This window comes from Myzus persicae, unplaced genomic scaffold (assembly GCF_001856785.1).
Source record: "Myzus persicae strain clone G006 unplaced genomic scaffold, MPER_G0061.0, whole genome shotgun sequence".
Lineage (NCBI taxonomy): Eukaryota > Metazoa > Arthropoda > Insecta > Hemiptera > Aphididae > Myzus > Myzus persicae.
In genome coordinates this window covers 27977-42806 of record NW_019102905.1, presented here as the reverse complement: position 1 = coordinate 42806, position 14830 = coordinate 27977, and the positions used below count along the sequence as shown (strand labels likewise).

Genomic DNA, 14830 nt, shown 5'->3' with positions numbered 1-14830 from the left:
TTTAATATCATTTCCATTCCACCATCCCCACCATACGGTTTCTGATCAACAAAACGTACCGTCCAGACGTACACGACATTTATTTTAAATAAAATAGGTACACTTTGAATAAAAAAAAAAAAATAACAGTCCAGTTAAAAACAGTGAAACTAATATAGCTAGAAAGTAAAATAATTAATTCTAAATAAAACATATAGGAAGATAAATGTAAGTAAAAAATATCTGCGATGAATATGAACAAATAACAATAATATTTAACTACAGTCAATCCGTAAATTTAAATCTCGTAAAAAAGAAAACATTTGAATAAAATAAAATTACAAAAAAAACATAAACACACACGTTTACAATATTTTGTACAAATCTAATAAAAGATAATAATAAAAACATAAGTCAATAAATTATGTGTATTTCTCACTATTATATAAGCAATTGTCAAGTTATAATAGTTTATACTAAAAATTAAGAAGCACTAAAAAAAAAAATAAGTAATGTCAATAAGCTTTTCATTGAACATATTTTATAATTTTGAGTTCATAGTTTGTATTAACTCCTAAGTGGGTTAGTTATAGAAAGCGTACAAAGGTCTTAATATAATAAATAATTAGCTAAAAACAAATCTCTTTAGTTGATTTTCTCAAAATCAAATTTTATATAATTCAAATAATTAACATAGCTTATATTGAATAATATGAAAAAATAATACTACATCCCGCTGCACGAAAAACTAATAATTGATTGAATCTGCACAAAAAAAAGTTTTAAATATTATTAAATTCCACTTAAAAATATTCAACAATAACTATATGAACTATTTTCCCTTTTAACACTAAATAATGAATATTAGTACCATCAGAGACACAAGAAACGTCGATTTAATCAATCATTCCTGATGGTATAGCATTTTATAAAACAGTTTATAATTATTTATTATTCGTTAGATATTACTTGAGTAATATATTATCATATTATAAAGTTAAAAATACATGAAATTATTAACTAAAGTTCTTATTAAATTAACTAAAAGCCTAAAATCACTCTCGTCGGCTAAGTACTTTAAATATTATAATGTAAGGATTTTTTATTTTAAAAATATAATATACATGCATTGTTTTTATAAATAAAAATATTGTCTTATTATTATTATTCTCATTCTTTTTTTCTTTTAACAACTATACAGGATCTGCCATCCTTGTCTTATACCTCCACAAGGGCTCTGTCCCAACCTCTCCTTCTCTCACAACAGCTATTTTCGTGTCATTCTCTATTCTGTTAATCCACCTCTTCTTCGGGCTTTCACAATCTCTTTTTTTCTACATGTATTTCCATAGCCACCCTCTTCCCATAACGCAACTTAACTATGTCCACCATATTTTGATTATAATTGGTGCCACTCCTACCTCTAATAAATAATGACCTCCAACTGTGTCTTATAAAATCTACATGTCAATCTCAATGTCATCACCTGGTCACACAAAATACCTGACACTTATCTCCATTTCATCCATCCACGTATAGTTCAGATTTCATTTATATGAATATATTATTCCTTTATGTTCTACATTGGTTCTTATTTCAGTTATCACAAATAATTTTTCATATTTACCCATAAGCTTCCACCACTTGATTTTTGGTCCCTACCTAACTACTCTTTCCTCTTGTTCATTATTCTTCTATTACACCACCACTCTAAGACCATCGATCTATGGCGTGTTACTACATTTTTTTCTGGAATTATTTTACAATATATGCGCTTATTTAAGTAATCAATTTTAGAATCATTCTACATGTGAAGCATTTTGCACTTACTTCATTTAACAACTCATTATCCAGAATCAGTTTTAGAATTATTATTCAATCACTTTTCATCGTAATCTCGAGCCCTTTTATTTTCATCTCCACGTTTACTATCATACCTACTCCATTCGTAGTACTATTACACGAGTATATTATTATCTCACAGTGTTTGGAAAGAATGAGTTCCAAAAGAAACGAATTTGTTCATTTTCCAAAGGAACGACAAAGGAAAGAATTCTTTTTTTTAAAGGAACTAGGAACGGAACGAATTCCTTTTTATAAGGAACTTTGCAAAAACTTTTATCTCATACAATCCTCTGATATACTTTGATTTCTCGTCTTTCTACTTAGTTTGCTACACACAACAAATATTCACCTTTCTACTATCCAATACTCCAAATAATTCTCTACTTTTACCTATATGTTCTGACATTCTACATATCGATACTAACTTTGTAGCTCTCTCTCTCACAAGTCAGCGTGGTATCAGTAGCTCTGAGACCATCAAGCACGCCATCGGAGTTGGACGGGTTCATGCATATAACTGGTGCAAGGGCCACCAAAATTGTATCGCTGATACATCCACTCCATCAACAATGTTATTACTTCTCATAGTTTGTCTCCAAAAACATCTGATAAGGGTCAAACCCCTTATAGTTTCAGACCTCTCATACTTTTTTGGCACATTTTACACTGGATTTTAATCTAACACTAACAAGTTTTAATCTCATCTTAGGCATTAACATAACCTAAGAACATTCTGATGTCGTTATACAGGGCAATTTATAAAAATGTTATGAAGTTCTTAATAATTATGAACAATTTATAAAAAAAAAATTAAAATTCTAAAGAATATTACATTATCTAAGCGCTAATGAAGAATGGTTTTTGTTCAATGTGTGTCAATCTACAATTTAAAATTAGTATTGATAATTTGTTGACAATCTATAACATTTAAAATTGTATTTCTAATGTCAAATTCTTAAATAATAAATAAAAGATATTCGCCATCAAATTTTAGATTGTAATTAAATATATTACTTTTTTCTTTCTTGAAAAATAGATTTTAAACTTTTCTGTCTAATTAGCCAATTGTTATGCTGGTGACTCGACTAATTTTAATTAACTCAACATTTATTTCTCATTTATTGTTAATGAAAAACTATTAAACATTATTATATTATTAATTATTATAAATAGTGTTACCATTATTATACGCGTTAAGGCAGAGGCCATGGTAACCCGGAAAAATCAACTGGTCCACCGAGTCCGGCGTCCGCTTCCAAGAGGCTCATTATGACGGCCATAGCGGCTTCGTCGTTAGTACCCAAATTAGACAACTGTTGTGGAGACGGTGTCATTATTTCACCTAGCATGTTCTCCGGGTCACCTGGAATAAAAAATATATACGTTTTACAAAATTTGAAAATGAGTTCGGTTGAACTTTGAATACTATTGGTATTGGTCGAGTTCAACAGATTTACGCTGTCCTGGATCGCGGTGTACGATGAAACTGTATCTCCACTGCCGCCGTCACCTCCATTACTCGACAACGTGCTTGGTTCGTTGAGCATCGCCAGCGGTGAACTCAGAAACTGTAAACGGTCATTGTTGGACTCCTGGTAACAGTGGACACGGTAAGTATCTTATAAGTAATACAACTTATAAAAATATTATGACTAATAGAAAAACTTGGCAAGCCTATTTTTTACTGAACGAGAGTATTTATTATTTTCTACATTTTGATTCTTTGGAAATTTCAAAAGTCTGAAATATGCTTATGGTTAGGTTGTGGTCTGGTTAGTAAGATTAAGACTTTAAACCCAAATAATCGCTTTGCCGTTCTAGAAATACGATTCGAATGCCAAATATTGAAATACGTATACAGATAATATCGGTGTTTCTGAGTATTTTATAAGTTACGACAAAAATAAAAATGTAAATTTTTGAATATTGAGAATAACTATTATTTGTTTAATATATTCTATATTTAGTGTGAATACAAATTCATGTTTAATGGAAATATTTTTAAGCAATGTTAAATTATTTCACATGTATCCCAACTTTTTCTTATTATATATGTTATTATCTGTGTAGATTGTAGGGAGTTCCATTATAAATTGGAAATTAAAATTAGTGATAAAGAATAATCAGTTTGTTTCATTATTTTATAGTATTTTATTAATTATTTTAACCAGCTCAGCCCAATCACATTAGATAACTAATTATAATTTTCCATTTCATTAATAATTGTTTGATTTATCGTAGTAAAATAAATAATTATTTAGATTAATTTTTGAAATACCCTTAATGAAACCTCACCTTTTTATTTATTTATTTGTTAATTTTATTTGTATGAAATTAAAAAATTTTAAAATTTAAAATTTAAAATTTTTGTATTTTGCTTATATTTTTTAATATATTATCATATTTATGAAAACTGAACAGTTATTTCTGCGAATTCACCATTAACCTCGTTTACGTTAGTCGTATATTTAATGTAATTGTGTACGTAAATTAGAATCAAACTACCACACAGATTTAAAGTTCTTACTGTTTATTGTTTGAAGTAAATTAAATTGTTAGTATCGTTTTAAATTTCTAATATTGCAAGTCAAATAACTTAAGCGTAATTCCATAAACCTAAAATCGTCATAACTTCAAATTTAAATCCCACCACCAAATTTGATTGCATCATTATTTTTTTCGAATACAAAAATTTATTTAACTTTGTTTAAGCTCCGATAAATACTAACTACTTTTTCTTTTGTATCCTTTAAAGAGTGTGGAGGAGAACTGTCGATATCACAAGTTGACTTCTTTACATCCAAAGTAGTATCAACAATGTGCCTTCCGATTTTGTTTGCTTCTATATGTGAAGTAATCAAGTTTTGTATTTCTCTATTACCCAGCTGCTGTTGGCTTTTTGACAACTGTTGTTCTGTAAAACTATCATAGTTGTTTTGCGATTGCCCCTGTGAAGAGCACTCTGATTTGTTGCTGCTATCAGATTTGAAATCTGATCTAAGAATAAAAAAATCAGAGTTTAATCTAAAACCAACATTCAGTTCATTGACAGTTGATACCTAGTCAAAATGTTATTCGCAACAATAAATTCTATATCTTTAGTCCAAGGGTTCCGAAAACTTTTCCATTCACTCCGTAAGCTTACAAATGTTTTGTTTTTAGCCCGAAATTTATAAATCTATAGGAAACAAATATTATTTTAATTTTTGAAATTCAAAACTTTAGGTATTAAATTTTGCAAGCATTTACCTCTGTGTCTTTTGGCGTACACTCTTGAAGTGTTGCTTTATGGACATCTACAAGTCTAGCAATATCATCTTGATGAAAGTATTCATACATGCTGGTACCTAATAATTCTTGAGGCAAAAACCCAACTATATATGTGACCCTGTAACAATATCAAGTGCTCAATCATACAAATGTTTCCCATAATTCATTATGCACGATTTACCTTTGATCCACAGACAGAAATTTTCCATCGATTGTGTGTTTTGAAGTGAAACATGGCGGTTTTACTATGTCCGATAAAAGTGAAGAGGAAGCCAAATTATTAATTATTCTACCAACAGCTACCAAACACGATGTATTGTTTGCAGATCCAGTATCCGCTCCAACGCCATTACCATCATTGTCTTCTTCTAATCCCAAACTTTTCCCAGATCCATCCTCACATTCATTCATCTGTGTCCAGGGTTTTAAGTAACCAGTACACTGAATTACATTGTATCGTTTATCTAAATATATAAATAGATACTATTGTTTATAAGGATCTTATTAGATACACTTTGTTCTAAAAACTGGCATTTTGGTTAACTTGGTTTACTATATGGTACCGATCTCGTCATTAGACTTATTACTACTTTTTACCTACTATTGAATGCACAGCCATAAAATATATTTCATATTTTTATACCTGATTGAGTGTACTTTGATCCAGTAGTTGTGTCTGCTTCTTCTTTTATATCATATACTTTACACTTCATTCGACAAAAGAATGATCTCCTAGCTCCACTACACATTTTTGACAATGTATTCATCATTTCAGCACGCACCGGTAACATTGCTGTTGCAAAAATAATTACCACCTGTTATGTTCCCTACTCGTATATAATAATTTTATCAACATCAAATAAAATAGCAGAATTTAAACTTACTATTAGCATTGATATATTTATCTCTAGGACCAAAGTCTGAACAGGAAAGTTGTTCTTTCACTTTAGCTACATCTTTTGGATGGATATAGTCAAAAACATTATTCCCAACCAAGTCCTCCTATATTAATATATTATATACAACAATTAACCTTGGTTATATGACATTTTTAATTCAAATTGCAGACTTACTGGTATATAATTCAGAACCTGAGTCACGGATTTTGATATATAAAGTATCTTTCCATGATCACAACTCACAGCGAGAACAAAACCTTCAGCAGCCTGAAATATATTGGTATCGAAATGTTTCAACTATTAACTCAAGTGTTGAACTAAAAACTGTCGGTTAGTATACAGTCTACGCTCTACCCACTCTATACGAATTTAGTAAGCAGTCTGCCTAGAATATGGTCTACAAAAAAATTTTCGTTACTAATAACTATATAGACTTACAATAAAACTACCCATATAAATATAATGAAAGAGAGTAAATGGTAGCAATTAAATAAAACAAAAGTTATTTTCAATGTTTTAAAAAAATTATTATTTATAAAATATTGGTAAAACTATTAATATTTTTGTTTGATTATGATTTTGATTTTGACTTACAACAATATATATATATGAGTGAACATTTTAAGTTGTAACTTAACGTATATATCACATGGATATATAGTATAATTATAGGTATGTATCAATATATACACCAGACACCACTCACTACACCAAGGTAATTGGTGCATTTGTACAAATATCTAATTATAACCAGCCTATATATTATATATTAATATTTTAGAGTAACAATAAATAAAACTAAATTGTAATACTGTTTTATAATAGTGAACCGTAACTTAAAGATAACCGAACATAATATGCTAAAATCACATATAACTGTAAGGTGACAAATAACAATATTTGTATAAAAAAAAAGGTGGATTAGTGAATAGCGCTCTGTTGCAGTACATTACTTGTCACGTAGTGGGCCCCTGTAATGGATGTGTTAAATTTGAATTCAATAATATAAAACCATTGTATACCAAAAACAATTCTGAGCCAAGAAAGTCTGTCAGCCTATATTACTAAGTGTATTTTTTGATATTATTCCTATAATTAAACTACCTATAAAGTGATTTATTGAATTTTATTCTTCTATTAGTAATATAATTGGTTAAATTAATTTTTACAAAAATATTGAGTTTGAAAATGTCATTGTGTGTATAAAATATAGTGATGTATTAAATGTTTGAAGTTCCCATGAATAATGTTTTTAAATTACAACAACATAAAAAACTAAACAAATAACTAACATAATTATTCATTGTTTATGTTTCTATATGACTTGGTAAGTGACCACTGACCGTGGGTCAAAAATCGCCCTGTTTAATTTTTTTTTGAGGACAAAGGGGTATGATGCTCAAAGTCAGGACATATGTTCATCCTACAACTTCTAAGTAGTAAACTTACGTGTGTAATTAAAGTTTTCAAATCTTGATCAGATAAAAATGAAGGCTTATAATGACCTTCAGTGTATGAATTAACAGTGCTTCGGATTGTCTTCATATGTTGCACGGCCATTCTGAGCACAGACAGTTTATCTAACTTTCGTGGCATAGTATGACACATTGGTATCATACTAGCTAGCTCGGTAATATAAGAGTTCATCTTGTCTCTTCTACGCTTCTCAATTTCACTGTGATTATGTCTACAATGAAGAAACATACTCAAATTAGCTGTTAATTTATAAACTAATGTACTTAAGTCATATTTGTTGTATATACTTCTCTAAATTAACAATACCTACTTATTGGATAAGTTAATTCTAATTTTTTAGCATAATGATGAAATTAACATATGATATTTATTTTTATTTGCAGCCTGTAGACTTCACAATACAATACGATATGCGATCACTGAAAAAATTAAAACATATTGACAAAATACACTGAAAGGCAAGATAGTAGTGGATTTTACAACATGAAAATATTCATATAAAATAATGATGTGAAAAGGGTTTGATAAGTGACCTTTAAGTTTAAATTCAATGATGACTGTGCCACAAAGATATTTAGACAAAATCAAAAAAAGCATCTATAGTTGTAAAGCAGGTAGTCTACGTATTTGAAGATTCTTATTTCAAATGTAATTCACATAGCTTTATGAAAGAAAAATCCAAGGCATATTATTTAAAGTGAAAATTACACATTACTTTTTGCTATTGTCATTTCGAACAGACCTTGAATCATCATTGTTGTCATCGTCAAAATCGCTACCACTATACAAACATAAAAAAAAACGAAAACAATTAAATAGTTTAGTATCAATAATTTTAAAAACATGTACCTATTAATTAAAATCGAAATTTACTTTGCTACATTTATATAGTACCTTAGATTATTCTACATTAGATTTGTATAAAGATATAATTAATACACTAATAACCAATACCGATAACCAAAACGTTCGTTTAAATTACTTCTCTTATTTTTTTAAACATAATAAGTACTGAGATGAATATTTACGATTATTAAATATAAATCCCATAGGTACTTAAAAATATTAAATCTTTTGTTATATTAGTTACATTTAAAATAAATATATTTGATTTTAGATGGAATTTATATAATTGTCAATCGAAAAATTGGACATCTTTAGTACAATTTCCAATCAATAGCACAATATTTTTCAAACATTGTATCAATTATTTTATTCTAAACAAACAAATTAAACTATATTTATACATATATATATATATATGTATACATATATAATTATACAAATATTTTTAAGCATATTCTATTATTTCATATTTGGATTACCTAGCTTATTTAAATCTAAAATCGAAATAAAATGTATTAATGTACAATTTATAGGTACATAATGCATAATACAAATTTAAAGTTAAAATTTTAAAAAATACATTTTTATTCAAATGAATAACGACAATGTTACAAATCAGTATAAAATATAGTTTTTATATCACTAACCACAGTAAATTTACACTCATAAGCTCATTGATCATATAAATAATTTACCTATGCAGTTAAGTAGATTTTTGTATTTGTAATTTATACAACTATTTAATTTTATAATTAATTTGTGAAACTAATTCATGTAACACCAATATTATAAATGTAACAAATTTACATATTTTTGAATTTATGTTTAGTTCAAATACTGGTTTTAAAACATTTAATGAGACAAATCCGATTAATATAAAACTGTAATTTAAAGTTTAATAGCGTTTTTAACAATTTGTAATTTTTTAACAATTAATGAAATATTGTATAATTAGAGATTAATAAATTAAATAAAGTTTAAAATCACATTAAAAGTTATATATGTTAATACATAAGATGTATTGAATGATTATTTTGTCTTTTAAAGTGGTGAATATTTCTATGCATTATCAGTACTTACTGTGCAGATCCTTTCCTTTTGTTTTTGTAATGTTCATCTCCACTCAAATCCATACTTAGATCTGCTGTAGACGAAGCCAGTCGGGTACTGTCTTGCATGTTGTATGAACTTCTAAAAATGTTGTATTATTTTTCTTCTTAAATTATTTACAAGACATTGATTTTTTTAGGAACATTCAACTACTTACTCCTTAATAGTTTCAGAAACGGGTTGTAAATTAAAATAAGCGAGCTGTTCCATGGGACTGTCATGGCTCAAGTTATCGAAATTCATTAAATCACTATGATCGTGTAACAGATTATTACAATAAGAAGCAAAATCCGAATTTCTAGCCATTTTATGACTAGTTAAATTTTACCAGAAGTTAAAGTTTTACGATATAAGTGCAACGTACAACTGACACCTGTAAGTATCAGATCCAACAGTCCCAAAGAATCTCTTCTGCGAGATATTCTAGGGGGTGGTTTTGCGCGACGTGATCGAGCCTTACCATTGGTCGACGACAATTGTTTACGTCATTTGTTAGCACGATTTCAATTGTACATATATAAATATATATTCCAGAAACCAATGAAGGAAAAAATATTAGAAACCATTTGAATAACTTTGTAGATTGTAATCTATGCGATGCATTAAAACAGTCACTCTATAATATTGAATAAGGTCTATAGTAAGACTTATTAGAATAATTATGATTAACACATGAATAATTATTTTCGTGTATTTAATAAATCCAATATTTTATTTTATATATACTTTGAAAATGTTTAATTCCTTAAAATCTTTGTTGTTAATAATTATGAAAATATAACTTTTCCAAAAAAATGTATAACTGTATGAATATATGAATAATGTTGACTTATAAATTAAGGATTCATTTATATTTGTAAATAAAATGTTCTAACATTTTTGTAAAAAAAATATTACCTAGTGAGCATTGTTTATATACATAATATTATTATAAGTACCTACATATTTTTAATTAAAAAAATATGCTTTGTACAAAAGTAAGTAGATTGACAAATATATAAAATAAAAATAAAATAGATATACATACTAATATTAAATGTTAAAAACTCTTAAATGGTTCTTAATAGAAATAAAATTATCGGAAAAACTTTTTATGTTTACAATCTATCTACGTATACAAGGATGTAATATTACATAACTCAATATTATATTTATGTTTAAATAATTGATCGTACCGTGAATAATGTCTTTTTCTCGGCTTCATTTTAGATCCTTTCCTGAAATATTATACAAAATTAATATTATTTATTTGTTATTGTTTCATGTAAATGATACCTGAAATTGAGGTAACACCTTTATAAGTTTTTGTAAAATTCGAATATGAAATCCGTTTTTAACTTGCCCTAGAGGAAATTAATAATGTCCACCCTTTTTGTCTGAACCAGAGATTGCTGCCCTTCTATTGTTACGCACACGGAGGGAAAAAATACAAAACCTTAACAATATACGTCACTGACATTATATTTGTTTTTAAATATTCAGACGTAACGGATATCTACTTAACCAAATAATTAGACTGTACAGCGGGAGGTACCTATACCTGTCAAATGCATCCTAATAACATATTTTCTTACCCAAAATTACAAAAAAAATGTATTACTATACCTATTTAATAAATAATAGAGGATCTCTATACATACAATTGTATAGATATTCATTCTCTAGTAAATATATTATTGAATATTGATATTGACCCTTCACAAATTAAAAATATTAGATATATTAAATTTAACAGAACATATTAAATAAGTAAATTCAAGCTAAAAATGAAAGTATTTCATCATTAATAGGATCACCCATCTATAGAAATGTTATTATTTATTTAATACAATACAATAGTATACAACAATTAGTACATTTTATTTAACGTATAAATTATTTCTATCATACTTAATGACTATTATGAGAAATGTAAGTATCGAAAAAATTATGAATAAAGTAAAATAAAAATACAAATAAAATAATAATAAAGTAGGTACACTTAATAAACATAAAAAAAATTCCAAATATTCAAAATATTTTATATTTTTGTACAAAAGTCATTGTAATTACGGAAATCAACTGTAATTGTACTATTTAATCTTTACAAATTACATCGTAATTATTACAATATTGTTTTTACATATATTTGTAATATTATGTTTCTTAAGAACTATATCACTACTTTTATTTTGAAATCCATTACTAAGCTACCTGTTGCCTGTTTGGATTATCAATAAATCCGTACTCCAATGCATAACCCCACTACCCACCAGCGTATACTTCAAAATGTTAATAGTTATTTGAATATTTGTACATGACTATGTGGCACGCACTATCATAGATAGAGTTAACGGTAGAAATTATTTATCCGGGTATGTGGCATGTGTTAAATAAAAGATTCAGGTATATAAAATACAGGTTACTAAAAAAAAGAGAGATATTCGTAGGTTAGGTTCGTTGAAAAACTTATGAGATTACTGATTGAATATGACATATATTTAGACATAATAACAAATAATAATATGATAATAGGTACCATATTATGGACCTGTACAGTTTAATATACCTATTAATACAACATCAGGACGATAATAGATCAAAATAATATTACATAACCACCAACCAGATTCAGATTGATCCTGCGAACTACCGAGTACCGGGCAAATATCGGTGGGCTGAACAACATCTATATAAAAACGTAATTATGTAATGATATGTATTATAACAATATTATGTAAGTACTAAGTAGCTGTATATAATTAATACAACCTACATCACGGTTGAAAACGGAGTAATTGTATACAAAAGTATACACATTTAGAACGAAAACCAAGGGAGCAATATAAACTATAATACAATTTATAAATAGTTATGTTAGGTATATTTAAATATGTAATGAGTTTTAACGAATTTGTAATCCGTTTTCTAGATTTGGTAAAAAAAGGATGTTATTTTATTCAGCAAAGTGATAGGTGGAAAATATTTAGACCACAATGTTTTGGTTATCTTTCTTGAGCCATAAATTTGAATTTAACCGATAAACGTAATATTGAGACCGTTGATTTATTTATCTTATTATTGGACTATAAAGTAACGTTTCGGGGTCAGTTTAACTTCACATATCCATTTCTATATACATAAAGTATAACTTATAACTTATAAGTCATAACATCATATTACTGCTGTACAGGCAGGCACGGTAATAGTTCCGCGAGAGGGGGTATTTTAAATGAATTAACTGATTAATCTTACATGACTTACATGACCATGTCGAGAAAACTTTTTTTTTTAAACCTTTGGTAGGAGGGTTAACCCAGAGGATTAAGATAGGGCGGGAGAGGGATCACAAAAAATCCACCCTGTACACTTTTTCTGCATGGCTGCATATAATAATTTGGTACAGATATTCATCCCTTCAACATATATAATATATATATATGTGTGTATTTATCTCTATGTATATATATATATTATATTTTATGTAAATATCGACATAGGTACTCGTAGTTAGACAGAAACGGGTAAAGCTTGTATCACCTAAAACGAGGTACGTAGTACTTTTTTTGTGTAAAAGGCCATATCATATTCCCATCTTGGACGTATGAATATTAATATAACCTATGAACTATACCACACCTACGTCCTACACTGCACTCGTATATCATCATAGTGTGTATATATTATGTGAAAAACGTTCACGAGTATATGGGGAATAAATGTGTATAACTATAAAAGAGTAGTAGAATTCATTAATATGGCAACGAAATAACTGATCAAAAAACATCCGAATTGAGAACCACTCAGTCGCACTTCAAACGTCCAAACCTATAAATGATCACGCATATTCACATTTTTTGACAAAAAGAAACAAATACATCAAGTTCTAAATCTGAAATGGAAAAAACAAAACTGTATTCAATAAAAATCAGAATTCATAATATTGCATGACACGAGTAAGAATAGATCGGACCCTTGTGCTCTTAACTATGAAATATAACAAGAACCAGGCCTATTAAGTAGTCATTGACATTTTTAAAACTGTGACTAAACGTTTTGCCATATTATAATATGAAACTTTAAAAAATGTCAAGTAACGGCAGTTGAAGTGATTCAATATTTCAACCTCAAATATATCATTTTCATAAGGAAATTATAACACGATACTTATAATAATACAATTATTATTAATTATTTTGATTTTGTATTAATGATATTCAATTTAAAGGGTTCTGAGGATTTTGATGGACTAATCATCCCCCCCCCCCCCCGACGACCCGCAATATCCATCCGCGTCACTACCTCTTCTAGTCCTCTACCACAAGGACATATGCACACCTATGATAATGTATCGTATATACTTCAAGGATAATTCTTGGTATGGGATCACCTGTTCTAGTTAATTACTTGTGGTAATAATTTTCAATTCATAGTTGTAAATTTGAAAATAATATCAAATAATATTTTTCAACATGACTTTTTTTTTTGTATAGTTAATATGTGTGCGATTGATGGTAACTAGTTAAGAGTGAATATAGTGAATATTTAATAAAGATAATATGTTTCCGTTTGTCCATTCCTGAATAGTCATATGAAACCCGGAACAGATCTCAAGTTAACACGTTGATGACAAAAATATTTTTGACCATCCAATCGATAGTAATACTAATATCTGCGCACCAACGCTTATGATAATGGTGTGCATATTACATGCGAATAAATTATGCGCTACTCACCAATTTCTAATTATACAAGTATATAATATACATCAACAATAATAGGTATAATGCGTCCGTTATCAGCTTCTGCGGCGACGTATCGAGCAAGCAACACGGGAAAAACTTCGGCGGGGCGGCGGCGGCGGCGGCTGTCAGCGATCGTATTTATGTGTTCATTTTTTTGTACTAGACCAAAACTCAATAGGTGTATAATCCAATATTATAACACCTAATAATTAATAAAAAAATAAACGATCACGTTTCTGCCGGCCTGGCGTACTTATTATAATGTATAATAATATTATCGTTTGGCGTGGAGCGTACACGCAATAGGCCTATGTACACACAAAACATGGTACCCACTCGAATAATATTGTGTACGACGACGAGAGGTCTTCTCCTAACACTCGCTCACTTATCTAAATCATTTTTCGTCCGCGCTCCGTGTACCGCTGTCGTCGACTCGCTCATCACAACAACACAATAATATAATATTACATTATAAATGCGTTTATATATATCATATGTGTATATGTATAACTATATTATAAGTACTGTTATCGGAGAGTAATAATTACTGTACCGACGATCAGCGTTATCGAGTTCGTTCAAATTCGTGTTTTTATTGTGCATAAATATTATAATAATACACATTATAAGATGTGTATAGTGTATACTGTATAATAAATAATAATATAACGCGTGAGA

General features: G+C 28.4%; 1 protein-coding gene across 6 annotated transcripts; it reads right to left on the bottom strand.

The window, feature by feature from the left end:
- Positions 1 to 47: 47 nt before the first annotated feature.
- On the bottom strand, positions 48 to 14593 carry LOC111033362 (protein cycle). Of its 6 annotated transcripts, none has more exons than XM_022314052.1 (16): positions 14141 to 14593; positions 12031 to 12093; positions 10601 to 10642; positions 9396 to 9506; positions 8185 to 8250; positions 7443 to 7680; positions 6168 to 6260; positions 5979 to 6096; positions 5738 to 5887; positions 5276 to 5558; positions 5074 to 5212; positions 4884 to 5002; positions 4554 to 4821; positions 3251 to 3416; positions 3004 to 3187; positions 50 to 744 (listed from the first exon to the last, which is right to left on the bottom strand). In XM_022314052.1, exons 3-15 carry the CDS (start codon positions 10627 to 10629, stop codon positions 3018 to 3020), a joined length of 1950 nt encoding a protein of 649 aa, XP_022169744.1. In that variant the 5' UTR covers positions 10630 to 10642; positions 12031 to 12093; positions 14141 to 14593; the 3' UTR covers positions 50 to 744; positions 3004 to 3017. The 6 variants fall into 6 exon arrangements, with proteins under 6 accessions (XP_022169743.1, XP_022169742.1, XP_022169744.1 ...); XM_022314053.1 differs by lacking the exon at positions 12031 to 12093 and having other exon boundaries at positions 14141 to 14351; positions 14486 to 14585; XM_022314051.1 differs by lacking the exons at positions 10601 to 10642; positions 12031 to 12093; positions 14141 to 14593 and adding an exon at positions 9583 to 10085 and having other exon boundaries at positions 48 to 744; positions 8212 to 8250.
- Between the last annotated feature and the right edge of the window lie 237 nt (positions 14594 to 14830).